The 16,380-nt window shown below is 46.7% G+C and overlaps 1 protein-coding gene across 4 annotated transcripts in view; it reads right to left on the minus strand.

Moving 5' to 3' along the window:
• Positions 1-282: 282 nt before the first annotated feature.
• IP6K2 (inositol hexakisphosphate kinase 2) overlaps positions 283-16,380 on the minus strand; it is a 32,036-nt gene continuing 15,938 nt past the window's right edge. For 3 of the 4 annotated variants that reach the window (XM_032867990.1, XM_032867991.1, XM_032867992.1), the window contains 5 exons: positions 10,350-10,681; positions 8,198-8,420; positions 5,335-5,510; positions 1,511-1,686; positions 283-1,062 (listed from right to left, as the gene is read on the minus strand). In XM_032867990.1, coding sequence (XP_032723881.1) covers positions 562-1,062; positions 1,511-1,686; positions 5,335-5,510; positions 8,198-8,420; positions 10,350-10,551 — 1,278 coding nt within the window. In that variant the 5' untranslated portion in view covers positions 10,552-10,681 and the 3' untranslated portion in view covers positions 283-561. The other variant, XM_032867993.1, reaches the window with a different exon arrangement.

Genomic DNA, 16,380 nt, shown 5'->3' on the forward strand with positions numbered 1-16,380 from the left:
GGTCTGGCATACATGCTGCCCCACTCTGTCTTAAGCTGCATGGAGCGCAGGGCAAAGACCTGTATCAAGTTCTTTGCTTAGGGGGTGCTGGCATACTAGCCCAACCCAGACCCCAAAGAGACCTACAGGCCAAGCCAAGAAGCTGTGGTGACTTTAGGTCTACAAGATGGGGGTAGGAGCCAGGAGAATATTCCTGGGCTAGGGTGGAGACCGCACGTGTGCGGCTTCTGTGGGGTCGGGAAGGGGGCTGACTGCCTGCCCCTAGTAAGAACGACAGCAGTACTGTGTACAATTAACAAAAAGATTTGTATTAGAACATTTACACTCAGGGAAAAAGAGGTATCTGCATCATCAAATGTGGAATGTTGAAGAAATAGTTAAAATAAATAAAAGACTCCGAACGCGGTTAGGGCTGGCTCAGGCTGGGACTCACAGAGGCCTCTGCACATCAGCTCCAGGCTGCAGGGGCCAACGGCCTGGCCATACTGGCCTCCTCCCCGACGCAGCACAGCTGTGCCTGGGACACAGAGAGTCTCTCAAGTGCTGGGGCAGCCAGCAAGCTCACTCCCCACTTTCCTCACTTATCTCTGTGACAATGTCTATCAGGCTCTGGAGCCCAAAGATATAGCCAGCATCCTGGCCCTCATGTACCACACTGTCCTCGCCATACAGCCTGCAGGTGGTGTGTGCAAAGTCGATCATGCGCACGTCCACAGAGCTGGTGCCGATGGGCTTGTAGGCATAGGCACCAGCAGACTCGTCAGCTGACTCTTCTGACAGGTCCTCCAAGTCCTCAGCATCTGAGTCCAGGGCCACCTCAGGCCATTCCTTGCCATCATAGATGACCAGTAGGGAGCTTGAGTAGAAGCGATAGGACTCCTGTCGCTCCAAAACGGCCTTGAGCTCAGTCAGCTTCTTAAGCACAGGGCCCAGGAGCTCACGGCGCAGGTACCGACCATTGTGGAAAAACTGGAAAAGTGCCTCCTTGAAGCCTTGCACCGACAGCTTCCGCCCATGGTACTTGTTCATGAACATTAGCTGCCCACTGCCTGCCTGGTACACCTGTCGGGGGGAGACCGGCAGATTAGGTACTGACCGCCACTCTCAAAGCCTGAACCCCAGGGAACAGCAGCAACAGGACAGCACCAGATAGGAGCCTTTAACCTGTTAGGTACACCAGTCACACAAGACACTGTCCTCTCTGATCAGCAACCAGTCAGGATGCAGCCCTCTGACCTGGTTCTGTGCACAGACCCCTCCTGAGTGTATGGGTCAGTGGAGAGGGCCTAACCTCCCTCCCCGAATTCCCGCTCCTGTCCAGAGGTTCTGTACTCAGTCAACCAGGTCAGCCCCAGAGGATTCACCCAAGTGTGCATGCTTTTTACCCAACCAGAGAGCGAAAGACTCAGTCACACTGGAACCTTGAGAAAACAGGACCGTGCCAGGGTTCGGGAGCGGCAGCTACTGGCTGCGCTAGCCAGCCCAGGCTCTAGCCCAGCATTCCCCTCACCTGCATGCCACACACACGGACACCGATGACTGCGGACGTGCTCTGCTGGCACTTGCGGATCTGGTTGGCTGCTTTCTCCTCTGAAGCATCGTCACCGTGCTGGCGAGTACCCATCTTGAGGTCCAGGACACAAGGCACCTCGTAGCGAGAAGTCAGGTTTTCCAGTAAGATGAATTCTGAGTGGTTAAGGACAATCCTCCCTTTAAGAAGGTGCTGCTGCATGGGGCCTTGGCACTCCCAGGGCTCAGTGCCTGCACAGAGGGCCTCAAAGAAGCCCGAGTCCACAGAGGGCCCCATCAGTCCTGCTATCCCCCCACACAGGGAGCCAAAGGCTGGCTGACTAGACAGCTAAAAGGCATATTCAAATTCTTATCAGGGAACTATCTGGGTCCAGCCTGAGGGACACACACACACCATTTCCTGGACTCAGCAAGGTGTGGGAAGAGGGTTCCACACCAGGTTGTCCTAAGTTACGAAGAGAACATTAAATAAGTAAATCCTGTAACCTTATGTGTGAACTGGAAGTATCTATATGAACTCATGAAAAAATTTCTCTTTAAAATAAATGTGTATCGGGGCGCCTACCTGGCTCAGTGGGTTAAAGCCTCTGCCTTTGGCTCAAGGTCATGATCTCAGGGTCCTGGGATCGAGCCCCACATCAGGCTCTCTGCTTAGCAGAGAGCCTGCTTCCTCCTTTCTTTCTGCCTGCCTCTCTGCCTGCTTGTGATCTCCGTCAATAAGTAAAATCTTTAAAAAAATAATAAATAAATAAAATAAATGTGCATTGGGGCGCGTAGGTGGCTTAGTTAAGCATCTGCCTTCAGCTCAGGTCATGATCCCAGGGTCCTGGGATCGAGCCCCTTATCAGGCTCTCTGCCCAGTGGGGAGCCTGCTTCTCTCTCTCCCTCTGCCTACTGGTATTGTCAAATAAATGAATAAAATTTTTAAAAATAAATAAATATGTACTTCCCTGCTGTGTGGCACTGAAAAAGTCTAGAAACCCAGAAGTTTTCCCGGGGCAGGGACTGGTGAACTATTTGTTATATAGCCTGTACACTAGAAATTGTTCTTAAATTTTTAAGTCCTCAAAAAATTATTATATAATACTTCATGACACATGAAAAGTAAATGATACACAAATCTTGGTGACTGTAGTTTTATTGGGATACGGTCTCGCTCATTCATTTACATTATCACCTATGGCAACTTTCATGCCACAGTGGCTTGACTTTCATGTCACAGAGCTGTGACAGCCTGTGCAGCCTACAAAGCCTAAAACACTTACTGTTGGCCCCCTACTGAAAAGGTTTGCTACTCTTGCCTTAGAGGAATAAGGAACTCACATCTGGAGTAGGAAACATACATGACTCTGGACCATCATTTTATACCAGAAAGACAGCCATCACAGACTATCGTGATTGTCAGAAGGACTCAAGAGCCTATTTTAAAAGATCAAACATGGGAGAATTTGTGCATCAGTAAAGGTAAAAACTGCAATGGATTAAACCACATCAAGTATGTTTAAATTCACAGATGTGTTAACAATGCTGAAAAACTCACTGGTCACCTTTGGAGGATGTTGAAAAACCCACTCACTACTCCAAGTATTTAGTAAATAAAAGACAAGAAACATTTAACCTGCCTTTCTCCTTTATAAACTATACCTCAGAATGAGCATATACTTGATGAGAAAATGTTTATAGATTCCAGCTGAGAAGAACAACAAAACTAGGAAATTTCCTAGTGGAAAAATGGACCTAAGGCAATAGCAATACAGGAGATAAAGACATACAGTGCACTGCTGATGGACAATACCACCTCAGAAGGACTTCTGCCCCCACCCCAAAATTGAACCTGAATGTGATCAAGCCTGGAGATCAAATTATCAACTAAAGGGAAGAGAAGGAAAAGAATAACATGTAAAGGACAGACACCACAGGAATGTAATCAGTAAAATCCAGATGGTGGGAAACTTCAGAAGACTGACTGACTGCCCAACCTCCCTCCCTCCCTCCTTTCTTTAAGATTTATTTATTGGGTGGGAAGGAGAGGGAGAAAGAGTCTCAAGCTGACTGTCCACTGAGTATAAGCCCAACTTGGGGCTTGATCTCATGATCCTGACATCAGGACCTGAGCTGAAACCAAGATTCAGCTGTCTTACCTGACTGTACCACCCAGACACCCCGAAGACCTAGTTTTTTGACAAGAAATTTCCAAGAAGAAAAAACAGAAAGAGTACTTAAAAAGAAACATTTCAACCAAATGCAACATGTGAACCTCACCTGGATCCCCATTCAAACAATCCATCAGTATAGAGATTTATGATGGGGCGCCTGGGTGGCTCAGTGGGTTAAAGCCTCTGCCTTCAGCTCGGGTCATGATCCCAAGGTCTTGGGATCGAGCCCCACATTAGGCTCTCTGCTCAGCAGAGAGCCTGCTTCCTCCTTTCTCTGCCTGCCTCTCTGCCTACTGGTCTGTCAAATAAATAAATAAAATCTTAAAAAAAAAAAAAAGATTTATGAGACAATTAGGAAAATGTGGACACAAACTAGATTTGATAATGAACTACTATCTACTTTCAAGGAGCAATAATGGTAATAATGTCTTAAAATGTTCTTAGAAATCCATGAGACACTTCAGAAACAGCTCAGCTGGTGGGGCTAAGTTTAAGACAGTCGTGGCGTGAGTTGGACATAAGTGAGTGAACTGCCAAACCTGGGTCACAGGTACTTAAAAGTTCCAAGTATTATTCTAATGTTTAACATGTTTAAAATATCCCCTAGTAGATAAAAGAAAACCCTTCTGCTCTCTTAGCTCTGCTGAAAGCTGGAGGTTGCTAGGCCCCTATGTAGTGCACAAAATTCTAGCTTTTTTCCTCCTTTCTGTGTATTATTACACTGTGTCTCTATGTAAATATGGACAGTTAGCATTTACCGAGATGTACCTATTTCTCTGTTTAAAAAAAAAAAACAAACCTTTAAAAAATGGGGTTATAGAAGGTCAGCAAAGGGTGGGTTTGAAATGTTTGGGTAGGTTAAGTGGATATTTGACAACATGGCTTTTCCTCTGGCATGTCTGTGATGTTTAATGGACATCCTTGCAGTTTAAGATGACACTTTTAAAATGAAACTCTCTCCTAATGATGACTTAAGCCCTGGCACTTGATGGCAGAATCAGCAGAACCTACAGGATCTTTGGAATGGACATTCTCTGTTACAATTTTGTTCCTGTTTATTTTTAAATTTCCTTTTTGTTTCATGGAAAGGAAAGATGATGCAAGTGTACAAGTTGCTTTTTTACGATAAAACTAAATGTGTAAAAGTAAATAAATAAAAATATCCCCCAATAAAAAATTAAATAAAACATACTCAATTCTGAGGAATCCTTCCCCCAAGATTAAAAAAAGAAAAAAATCCGTGAAACATAGCTTCATGGGCTAGAAAGGAGAAAAAGGAAAGCCCCTTGTGCTATGCTTCATGTGCAGGTCTGATGAATCAGGACTGAAAGGCTGGCACCCACCCGCCACCCCACCCTTGGCAGGCAAGCAGGGGATTTCCAAAAACATGAGCCAACTCCTTGGACTCTAGGCCAAAGTCTCCCTGGTGTAGGCTGTTCCCTCCGGGAGGTGTCCCTCACCTGCTTCCCCACCGCCTGTATTCCCAGACCAGCCCCTGCTCCTGCGGGAATAGGGATCTGTCCTTGGTTACCACAGAGGGTGCCCTGGTGCAACCATGGCTAGAAAACAAACCCAACTTCTCTGCACTCTTTGGCCCTCACCCACCCTTCCGTTCCCGAGGCTGAGAGACTCTGTGAACAAAGGATACTGTACTGGTTCCGATGTTTTGCGTTCTCCTTCATTCTCTGTAACTGCTGCTGGTGACACTTCATGCTCCAAGGGTTATAGTGTTTAAGCTGGGAACTGACGTTCCCCTTTTTCTCTACACTGTAGTACAAGACTTCAGATTTCTTTAACCACTCAAATTCTTCTTCTAATTTATGGCTGTAAGGAGACAAGAAACCAATCACAATGTCTTATCAAAACTCAGGGCCAAAGAGGCATGAGAGAACTTTTGGAGTGATGGGAAGTTTGAGATCTTGATGGGGTGGTGGTTTCAGTGTGCACACTAAACACTTCAAATGGATACATTTTATTGTTAAGTGTATTATACCTCAAGAAAGATGATTTTTAAAAAATAAAGGGGAGAGCTCACTGTTTTTTTCTACAGTAAGGAAAACCCAAGATGCAAGAACAGCCTTTGTGTCCACCCCGGCGCCCCCATGACTCTTTCCCAAGCAGCCCTTACTGCCCTCTTCTTCTAGACGGTACCACCCCCCTGGCTTTGGATACAGCAGGTTCTCAGATTCTGAAGGCTGGAGACCAGGGAAAAGCCAAACTAAAATCCCATGGGAACAAGCCAACCTACTTAGCTACATTATAAATACTTTAATTTATATATATTGTTTATATTTTTATAAGCTCTGCCAAAGAGTGGCACCTGGACGGCTCTGTATAGGTGGAGGAGCCTCCATTTCAGGGACACCCAACAGACCATTTTTGTCTCTCACCATCGGCGAGCAGCCTGAGGGGAAGGGATGGCTCCTGTCTCAGTCACTGCTGCATCCCCAGGACGCGGCACAGGGTAGCCGCAGAAGCAACGAGCGACTACAACTCTTTCAGAGCTGCCACCGTGGCTCTTGACCCAAAATGGCATAATTTAATCCAGAGTCTGTTCGTTTGTTTTTACCTTGTATGATTAGACTTTATTTCAAAATAAATGAACTAGCAGGTTGTAGCCTAACAAAAGGCTAATGACATTTATAAGGCAGAATAAACAACGAACTGGATAACTTCATTTTGTCTGCTTTTTAGGGGGGGCAGGGGGGCAGGGGAACTGAGGGAGAGGGAGAATCCTAAGCAGGCTCCACGTGACAAGGGGCTTGATCTCACGATCCCGAGATCATGACCTGAGCCAAAGTCAAGAGTCGGACGCTGAACTGACTGAGCCACCCCGGCACTCCATGTCTGCGTTAATGTAGTGCATTGGGTGACATGGTCCAAATCTGATTCATCTGAAGTCCGTACTTTCCTTTGTTTATAACTTCCATTTAAAAATTAATTCTGGGGCACCTAGGTGGCTCAGTCGTTGGATGTCTCTTCGGCTCAGGTCATGATCCCAGCATCCTGGGATTGAGCCCCACATCAGGCTTCCTGCTTGGCGGGAAGCCTGCATTCCCTCTCCTAGTCCCCCTGTTGTTTCCCTCTCTCACTGCATCTCTCTCTGTCAAACAAATAAATAAAATCTTTAAAATAAGTAAATAAATAAAATTTAAAAATAAAAATAAATTCCTAGGGGTGCCTGGGCGGCTCAATCAGCTAGGCATCTGACTCTTGATCTTAGGCTCAGTTCTTAATCTCAGGGCTGTGAATTCAAGCCCCATGCTGGGCTCCTCACTGGGCATGGAGCCTACTTAAAAAAAAAAAAAAAAAGTTACAAAAGAAAAAACTGCACTTAAAAATGACTTTAAAGGAACATTTTTATGGGGGCGCCTGGGTGGCTCAGTTGGTTAAGCCTCTGCCTTCAGCTCAGGTCATGATCTCAGGGTTCTGGATCAAGCCCCCTGTTGTCCCGCTCCCTACTCCTCAGGGAGTCTGCTTCTCCCTCTCCTTATGCCCCTCCCCCTCCCCACCCTCAACTCATGGTCTCTCTCAAATAAATCTATCTTAATATATATATATATATGTATATTTATGAAGCTTTCCATAAATTTGGTTAAAGTCATTTTTATTTTAGGAAGTGCACAAAACTCCCTTTTTGTACATACCCAACCTGTATTTGAAAAGTGAACTGATTATCTCTTGTCCTAAATGTAAAATATGAAAGAAATGTGTTATTTCTGGGGTGCCTAAGTAGCTCAGTTGGTTAAGTGTCCAACTTTTAGTTTCAGCTCAAGTCATGATCCCAGGGTCCCAAGATCTAGCCTAGCATAGGTTTCGGAGCTCAGCAGAGAGTCTGCTTGAGATTCTCTCTTTACCTCTCCCTCTGCCCCTCCCTGCTGCACAATCCTGTGTGCCTGCATGCTCTCTAAATAAATTTTTTTTTTTTTTTTTTTAGATTTTATTCATTTATTTGACAGAGACACAGTAAGAGAGGGAACACAAGCAGGGGCAGTGGGAGAGGGAGAAGCAGGCTCCCCGCAGAGCAGAGAGCCCGATGCAGGGCTCAATCCCCAGGACCCTGGGATCATGACCTGAGCTAAAGTCAGACGCCTAATAACTGAGCTACCCAGGCACCCCTAAATAAATCTTTTTTTAAAGGAAAATTAAAAAAATAAAAGGTGACACTTCTGTAATCCAAAGCTAACCTCAATACTGAACAGAGAAATGGCATTGCCTTTTAGCTTCACCTGTAATACATTAAGAAAAAATCTACTACATCTTTTCCATTTTTTATTTCAAAAATCCTGATCTTAAAATGCTAATTTTTAACACAAACTTCGAAAGTGTAACCCAGAGTCATTAAAGAGAAGCTGCCATGTGGGAACTGGCCACTGAGTTACAAGACACAACTAAGTCCATCATTTGAGTCCCTAGCTCCAGGAGACTGGCCCGTAACTAAGATCCCCTGACACCTCCCCTTCCACAGAGTACAGGGTCCCCCCCCCGCCCCCGCCTCAGTTTATACCTACCTCTTCATCTTCTCCTCTTTCCGGTGCTGCCTCACCCAGTCCTTGGGGCTCTTCTCCGTTTCTAGAACATGATGTTTTTTGTTTGTCCACCTCAGGAGCTTACTTTTTGGTTCACAGTCTGAATTGTCTACACTGTCCACAGTTCCATGGTCCCCCTTTAGTGGATATGCTATTAAACATAAGTTCCTGTCTTCATCCTCTTCAAAGCGTACAGATACCACACCTGCAAGGGGGGTGAGGAGCAGAGAGAACTTTTAATTCCACAGAAGATGTGTTATAAATAACATGATTGTAACATTTGTTTTTTTCTTACCCTGTTCCTTAGTCTCTATGTTGCCAGAGGCCCCAAACTCATCTGCAAACCTAACAAATATCAAAACAGCTAGAAAAGATGACACCACACAAGACAAGCAATTAGGGAGCAAACATGGCCGAGAGTCTTCCTCTCTGATGCACTCAACAAGGCAAGAGCCAAAGAATTACAAGACACATTTTTCCATCATTGAAAATGTTTATTAAGTTTTATGTAATTCTTCTAATCCTAAGAGAGACGTGAAAACATTTGCTCTTTATATCTTGCGGGAAATTTTTGATGCCCTAAACAGAAACTCCGACAGCCTGAGGCTTGCTTAAAAAGCAGAGCCCAACACGGGGAACAAAGGTTTGCCCTGAGGGGTAAGAAGCATCCAAGGGTAAGGGAAGACTGGGCAAGCAAAACAAAATAAAGGAGCAAACAAAACAAACCACACAGCACAACAGACACCCTAGCAAAGGCTTCTTGCAGCACCCCCACACGGGTGGGCACCCCAAGCCTTTTGTCCTCAAACATGTTACTTTATTGGTCTTTGCAGTCACAAAAGAACAAAATGAACACAAGGCAAATAGGGTCCGGCCGGGAGCACAGACGCGTGGTGGCCTTGAAAGTAGCTCTCCCCCTTGAGTCTCTAGAACCTGCCATGTGTAATTAGACAGTCTTTGAGGAGGGGGCTGTCAGGTGGGAGCGTTTCAGCAGGTGCCGACGAGAGCCTTATAACCGACTGGCTGAACACCTTTCCTCACAGGCCTCTGTGGCCTGGGATCACTCAATTTGCTCAGTCCTTGCTGCCCGCCCGCTTGCTCGCTCGCTCGCTCGCTCGCTGCAGGGGAATGCGTGCTCAGAGAGAGATGACACTTCTGAGGTGGTCCCTGGCTCTGGGCGCAGAGGAGCAGAGGAGCCCGGGTGGGGAATTCAGGGGACCACACTTCCCTGTGGCCCAGGGAAAGAACCAGGGGGAAATAGGGGGCAGGGGCGGCCAGCTAACAAGGGGCCTTTGGCTTTGTCCTGGAAAAAACAACAGAGAAGGACCAAGTGAGGGCCCTCAACTCCCCCACCCCCCCACCACAACACACATGCATATTCAGAGTACAGAGAGAGGCGCCCAGTACATTCTGTCTTCAAACAGCATGTTTCAACAGTCCCAGAAGAACCTAAGTTGTTCAAGAGTCTTTTGTATAAAACCAGGCAACGTAAATTTAATTTCCTTTAATGGATTCTTTGATTTACAAAATATCCTCCCACCCCAGGAAAGACCACACCATGCTGGTGGTTGATGTCACCCCCAAAAATGCATTATAAAAAGAAAGAGAGAGTCACCATATGTGAATCAAAGGGTTGCCATAACATTGCAATTTCAGGGACATTCCGTAATAGCAAAGGGCTTCAGCTAATCAGCACAGGCCTCCCACTCCTGCATTCCATCTGACTCAACCCTGCTCCCAGCCTACCTAATCACCAGGGCTTCTGGTTTCCTGGAGGACAAAAAGCAGGCGGCAAGGATTCTGGGTAAAATCCTCCCAAAGTCTTCCCCCGCTGTTCCCCCACAGGGGCCTATGGGTTACTGAGATCAAGAGACACCTGAACATAAAACACAACTACACTTCCACCAAAAATAAACTCAAAACAAATCCACAAAACAAAACAATTGAGCAATCTTACCAGGGCTTGCAAACTGAGGGTGTGAGGTGCTGGGCTGAGGGCCAAAAGGAGGAGGAGGGAAAACAGAGTGAGGGGAGGGGTGAGGGCTCCCGGGATGGCTGCCCGGGCCTTCCATGGCAGCGCTGCCTCTCATCTCCTCGCCAGGCGATGGCGACCCCTATGGCAGCGGGGGCTCACCTTTGTACTGGGGAGTGAATTTGCGCATCTCGGCTGGGAGAGTCTCGTAGAACTGGTGCTCCCTCGGTACCAGGGGCTTGCACAGGGTCGTCTCGTTGAAGCGGAGCACGCATGAGTGCCCCCCGACCTGGTGGACAAAGGGCTCCAGCAGGACGCCCTTGGTGCGGGGCTCCACGTCCATGGCCCTGAAGGCTGGGCTCATCCTCCAGGCGCAGGCGGCAGGGAGAAGGGGGAGGCGGCGGGGTCCAGCGGCCAGCGCGTCCTCCGTCTGTCGTCTGTCCGTGCGTCCGTCTGTCTGGCCTCAAGTCCTCGGTTGCGCGGGCCAGGACGCTCTGCCGAAAGCAAAGAGAGACACTGGCATTGGAAGGGGCCTGGGAACCGCCATAGAACCGCGAGCACTTCAGCAGAAAGACAAACAGCGCGAGCTCAGGCGGGGCCCTGCCCACGCCGCCCACCCCGGCTCCGCCTCCTCCCTCTCCGCCTCCTTCCTCGGAAACAAACAGCCAGAGCTACTGCGGGGCGGGGCCAGATTCCGACTCGCAGGGACTGGCCCCAGGTGTCCTCAAACAGCCGGTGCCCTCCACTAGGCGGGAAAAAGGCAAGCCATGATATGGTAAAGTCCCATTTCACACCTAATAATTCAGATTAATTTTTACCATTTTCTCTTTTAAAAAAGATTTTATTTACTTGACAGAGAGCGAGAGCAGGAACACAAGCAGGGAGAGTGGCAGAGAGAAAGCTGGCTTCCGGCGAGCAGGGAGCCCTATGTGGGGCTCGATCCCAGGACCCCAGGATCATGACCTGAGCTGAACGCAGCCGTTTAACGACTGAGCCACCCAAGCGCCCCATAATCCTTACCATTTTCTGGTAAGACTAACTTCATTCATTTTTTAAAAGATTTTATTTGAGAGAGAGAAAGCGCGCGTATTCGCGCGCGCACGAGCTGGGAAAGGGGCAGGGGCAGAGGCAGAGGCAGAGGCAGAGGCAGAGGCAGAAGCACGCTTCCTCCCCGCAGAACAGGGGAGTTGGCCGGGGGACTCAATCCCAGGACCTCCGGATCACGCCCGACCTGAGCCGAAGGGAAGTGCTAAACGGACCGAGCCACCCAGACGCCCCCATACATACATATTTTTAATACTTTATTTTTTTAGAGTAGTTTTAGGTTCAGAGCAAAAATGAGAGGATGGTAAGTGCCCACAGAAACACCTGCCCCCACACATGCCATTGCCTTCCCAGTTATCAATATCCCCCATCAGAGTGGTAGGTTTGTTATAAAAGATGATGAACCTACATTGACTCATCATCCTAGATTACATTAGGGTTCTTAGTCATTAATTATGTTTTTATAAAATGCAGTTTAAGGGAAAACCTGCTTACTCACCATCTGTTAAGATTTACTCCCCCAGGGTGTCCACTCCTCCCCCTCAACCCTAAGGCCAAAGACAAGCCCCATTAACCTTATTAACAGTGGAGCTCGGGCCTGGCGTTAATCATTAACATCTGTATCTAAAAACAACCGATCAGGGCTGGCTAACTCCATTTAAAAAGATACACAGTGTTCTAGGTCACTGACTATTTTTATCAGTTCTATCCTGATCTTCAAAAGCTGGGGCACACAGTTAAGCCAAAGCTGCGCTCCTGGGGTAATCAGGGCTCCCATCCTCTCCTGAGGTTCAGGGCCTTAGACCTGACTTTGCATCCCTAAACACCCCAGATCTCAGCAAAGCAACCTCTATGCAACTGACTTCAAGGCACTTCATGCTAGTTCTCTGTTTTCGCTCTGTAATTTACAGACTACACAGCTGCTACTAGCACTTCTTATAGGGCGTGGGGCATGCCATTATCTGTAGGGTTCTTAATGAGAACTCTTCCAGTTCCCATTACCCCAAGTGACGTACTGGTGATGAGAATAGGTCTGCTGAAGATGTGCCCACTGTCCTCTAGGGTGAGTAAAGCACCTACTACATGCTTGCTCATTACAGAAACTTACCTCATTTGGCCCTTGGGATACCTTCTGTGAGGAAGACACTATTCTCTCTGTTACAAACAATGAAGCTAATTTGGGGAAGTGAAGAAACACATCCAGGGCCAGGGACAATAAGCCACAGCTCCCAAATGAACCTCAATCTGTTGGAGGCCCTCACGGGGCCACCTCTACGTCCCAGAGTCTTTGAAACTAGTGCCCTGATACAGCACTCCTCCTATGTACATGGGACATTTAGCCTGGTGAGAGGGTGCCTTCACCATGCATATATTCTCTTTATATACATAACCTCTCTTAGAGTTTAAACCGATTGTTAATCTCTTTTTAGAAGGTCTGACTGTGGGCCCCAACTGGACTCAAGGATTAGGAATCAATAAGCTTTCCTATATGCAGAGATGAAAACCAAAGGTCCTGATTTCTCTCCTGGCACCACCTTCTCATGACCACAGAAGCCCTCAGCAGGACATGTGCTGAGGAGGTTTCTAAGCTCCAAGGATGAGTACATTCCAGCCATTTCCAGACCCTCTCCAGAAGGTGGAGCTCTGAGACACTTGGCCACACCAGCCCTTTCTTCGGGTCTACACAGACTAGTTCATACTAATCCACTGAAAAGACCTCTGGAGTAGGAACAATACCAAAGAAAAGCTACTGTACTGACTCACAGTCGGTCTGCCAGAACCCACGCACAAACCAGGTACCACAATTATTTGTCAATGCACAAGACACCCCTCATGGGTCAGGCTTCAGAAACACAATCCAAGCCTTTCATTAAAGTATAAACTGCTTTTGTCATCAGAGTAATATTAACACCAATGCAAATCGCTTTCCAACTCTGTTCAAAATTCCTCAAGTGTATTCAGTTAGGTGGAAGAATCTCTCTCCGGGCATCTCTCTCACCCATCCTTACCCTAAAGCAAAATCTACAACAAAAACGGGTCCTTCAAGGCAACTCTCTGGAGTACGGTGCATGGGTGTGGCTAGAGGCCACCAGGTCAGGTGAACGTCTCCACTGCCTCCTCCCAGGTCCTCACTGTGCTCATTAGCTGCTGGGTATGATGTGGCACCTTGCCATCCTCCCCCCAGCACCCAATTCTGGCAGTCCACAGGACTGCTCCCTGGAGAATCATCATCATCTTGGGTAGAAAGGCAAGAAAAATAAGGCTAATCCTCGCCTGAGCCAAGCTGATGACAGAGAAAACTGCCAAATATGAGCTGGGAGTTAGGGAGACAACGGATTACCATGTAGTTAGGTGGAGCCAGATTCTAGTCCCAGTTCAGCCACAATCGATTGCTTGGAGATAATCTCCAAGTCCCTGGCTCCCTCTGGGTTCTGGTTTTCTGGTTTGTAAAATGGAGAAGAGAGGCATGGAATAGACCTCTACTGTGTGCGTGGTATAATGCGATTAGTGAGCGGTAACTAGTTATTTTAATCAAATAGGAAAAAATAGTAAATATAATTGCATTGTACATATAAGGTAAGTCCTATTTTGTGATTCTTTCATTTAAAAAAAATTTTTTTAAAGATTTTATTTATTTGAGAGAGAAAGAGAGAGATTGAGAGAACGAGTGGGAGGACGGGCAGAGGGAGAGAAGCAGACTCCCTGCTGAGCAGGGAGCCCAATGTAGAACTGGATCCCAAGATCCTAGGATCATGACCTGAGCCAAAGGCAGATGCTTAACTGACTGAGCCACCCAGGCGCCCCATTTAAAAAAAAATTTTAAAAAGATTTAATAGAGCACACGCGCACAAGTAGCCAGAGCAGCAGGCAGAGGGAAAGGGAGAGGGAGAAGCAGAATCCCTGCTGGGCAGAAAGCCTGATGCCAGGGCTCAATCCCAGCACCCTGGGATCATAACACAAGCAGAAGGCAGATGCTTAACTGACTGAGCCACCCAGACGCTCCTTTGTGCACCCCTGTTTCAATTATGTTTAGTCTCTCAATATGAACATAAGTATGGCTTCACCATGCCACATATTTCTCACATTTGGGGCTGCAGATGAAGAAGTGGAGCTTCTGTTCTAGCTTCTCTTAGAGGCTGCATCTGTGTGGGAAAATGAAGGATCAAACTTCCCAAGGATTACACACAGCAGATCCGCTCCCTCTCTAGTGGCCTCAACCCGGCCAGAAGAAAGAAAAGTGCCCCAAAACCTGTTCTTTTTCACCTACTACTCTCTCTGTCCCACACGTGGTTTGAGCTCTCAATGATTTTTAAACATCCGAGGTCTAAGGCCCAATGTCCCAGGAATCCTGGAGTATTAGAAGTTACTGAGAAGTCCATGCAAAATGTGTGGGCTCTGTGCCTAGGGAGAGGGGAAATAACCACAGAATACTGCCTTTAGATTTAGCATCTATTTTAGGCTTCCACATCGTCTCACATTGGTCCATGAAACTATGAACAGGTAAGGAAAACAGAATATAACTCATCCTAAAACAGGAGGACATAGATTTCCTCCACAGCCCATCCCCCTAAATCTGTCATATTGGTTTAAGGATCTGCTGGAAACAATGCTTTAATATTCTTGCTTCTAAAATACTGCGGACTGGAGCGCCTGGGTGGCTCAGTGGGTTGAGCCTCTGCCTTCGGCTCGGGTCTCTGCCTTCGGCTCGGGTCATGATCCCAGGGTCCTGGGATCGAGCCCCACATCTGGGCTCTCTGCTTGGCAGGGAGCCTGCTCCCCCCGCCCCTGCCTGCCTCTCTGCCTACTTGTGATCTCTGTCAAATAAATAAATCAGATCTTTAAAAAAATAATAAAATACTGCGGATAGTGGCGCCTAGGTAGCTCAGTTGGTTAACTGACTTCGGCTCAAGTCAGGATCCAGGATCCTGGGATGGAGTCCTGGGATGGGCCCCTTGTTGGGCTTCTCCCTTTCCCTCTGCCCTCCCCATTCATGCTCTCTCTCTCAAACAAATAAAATCTTTTCTAAATTTTTTAAAAATAAATAAATACTTCAAATAAAACAATGACTCATGAAAACCCTTAAGCCCTTAGCTCACTCATCTAGAATTTAGTTAATGAGCCCACAAATGTGGTCTGCTGGGGCCACTTACTTTGCCTCAAGAAAAGCCCCAGGGTTGGACAGTCACAGTGGGTGGTGTGAGGCACACTAGCCTGATGGTGGAAAAACAACACTCACCATTCACACTTCCTCTCCGTGAGCCGCAGGGCCACCACCATACAGCATGTGCATACAACCCACAACTACAGAACCCATGACTACACCACCACCATCACTGAAACTCTTAAACACTGTTGGTAGGAATGCAAAAAAAAAAAAAAAGTGGTACAGCCACTTTGGAAAACAGTTTGGCAGTTTCTTAGAAAGTTAAACAAATACTTATTGTATGACCCAATAATCCTATTCATAGGTATTTGCCTAAGAGAAATGAAATCCAATGTCCACACAGACTTGTACATGATCATAGATAGAGGCACTACTTACAAAAGCCAAAAGGCGGAAACCCAAATATCCATCAAATGGGTGAATGAATAAACAAACTATGGTATATCCATATCATGCAACAGTATTCAGCAATAAAAGGGAATCTTGATTCATCATAAAGATTCATCATAAAAGCACGTAAGTGAAAAAAGCCAATCATATATTATATTACATGATTAGATTTGTAAGAAATGCTAGAAAAAGCACAACTCTAAAAAGCAGATAAGCAGCTGCAGAGGTAGGAGAATAGGACTGACCACAAAGGGGACTAAGAGAACTTTCAGGGGTAATGAAAATGTTATATGCTGTGACTGGGATAGTAATTACATGACTGCATAAATTTGTCAAAATTCATCAAATTGGGCTTAAAATTGATGAGTCCTATTGTATATAAATTATACTTCAGTAGAGGGATTAAATTTTTTCTTACACTTTTTAATTTACCTTATTTTCATAAGTACATATTATTTTAATAATCAGAAAAAAAATAGACTTAAAAAGATCATATTAGGGTGCCTGGGTGGCTCAGTGGGTTAAGCCTCTGCCTTCGGCTCAGGTCATGATCCCAGGGTCCTGGGATCGAGCCCCACATCGGACTCTGCTCAG

The sequence above is a fragment of the Lontra canadensis genome, unplaced genomic scaffold (genome assembly GCF_010015895.1).
Source record: "Lontra canadensis isolate GAN:19392208 unplaced genomic scaffold, GSC_riverotter_1.0 scaffold35, whole genome shotgun sequence".
NCBI lineage: Eukaryota > Metazoa > Chordata > Mammalia > Carnivora > Mustelidae > Lontra > Lontra canadensis.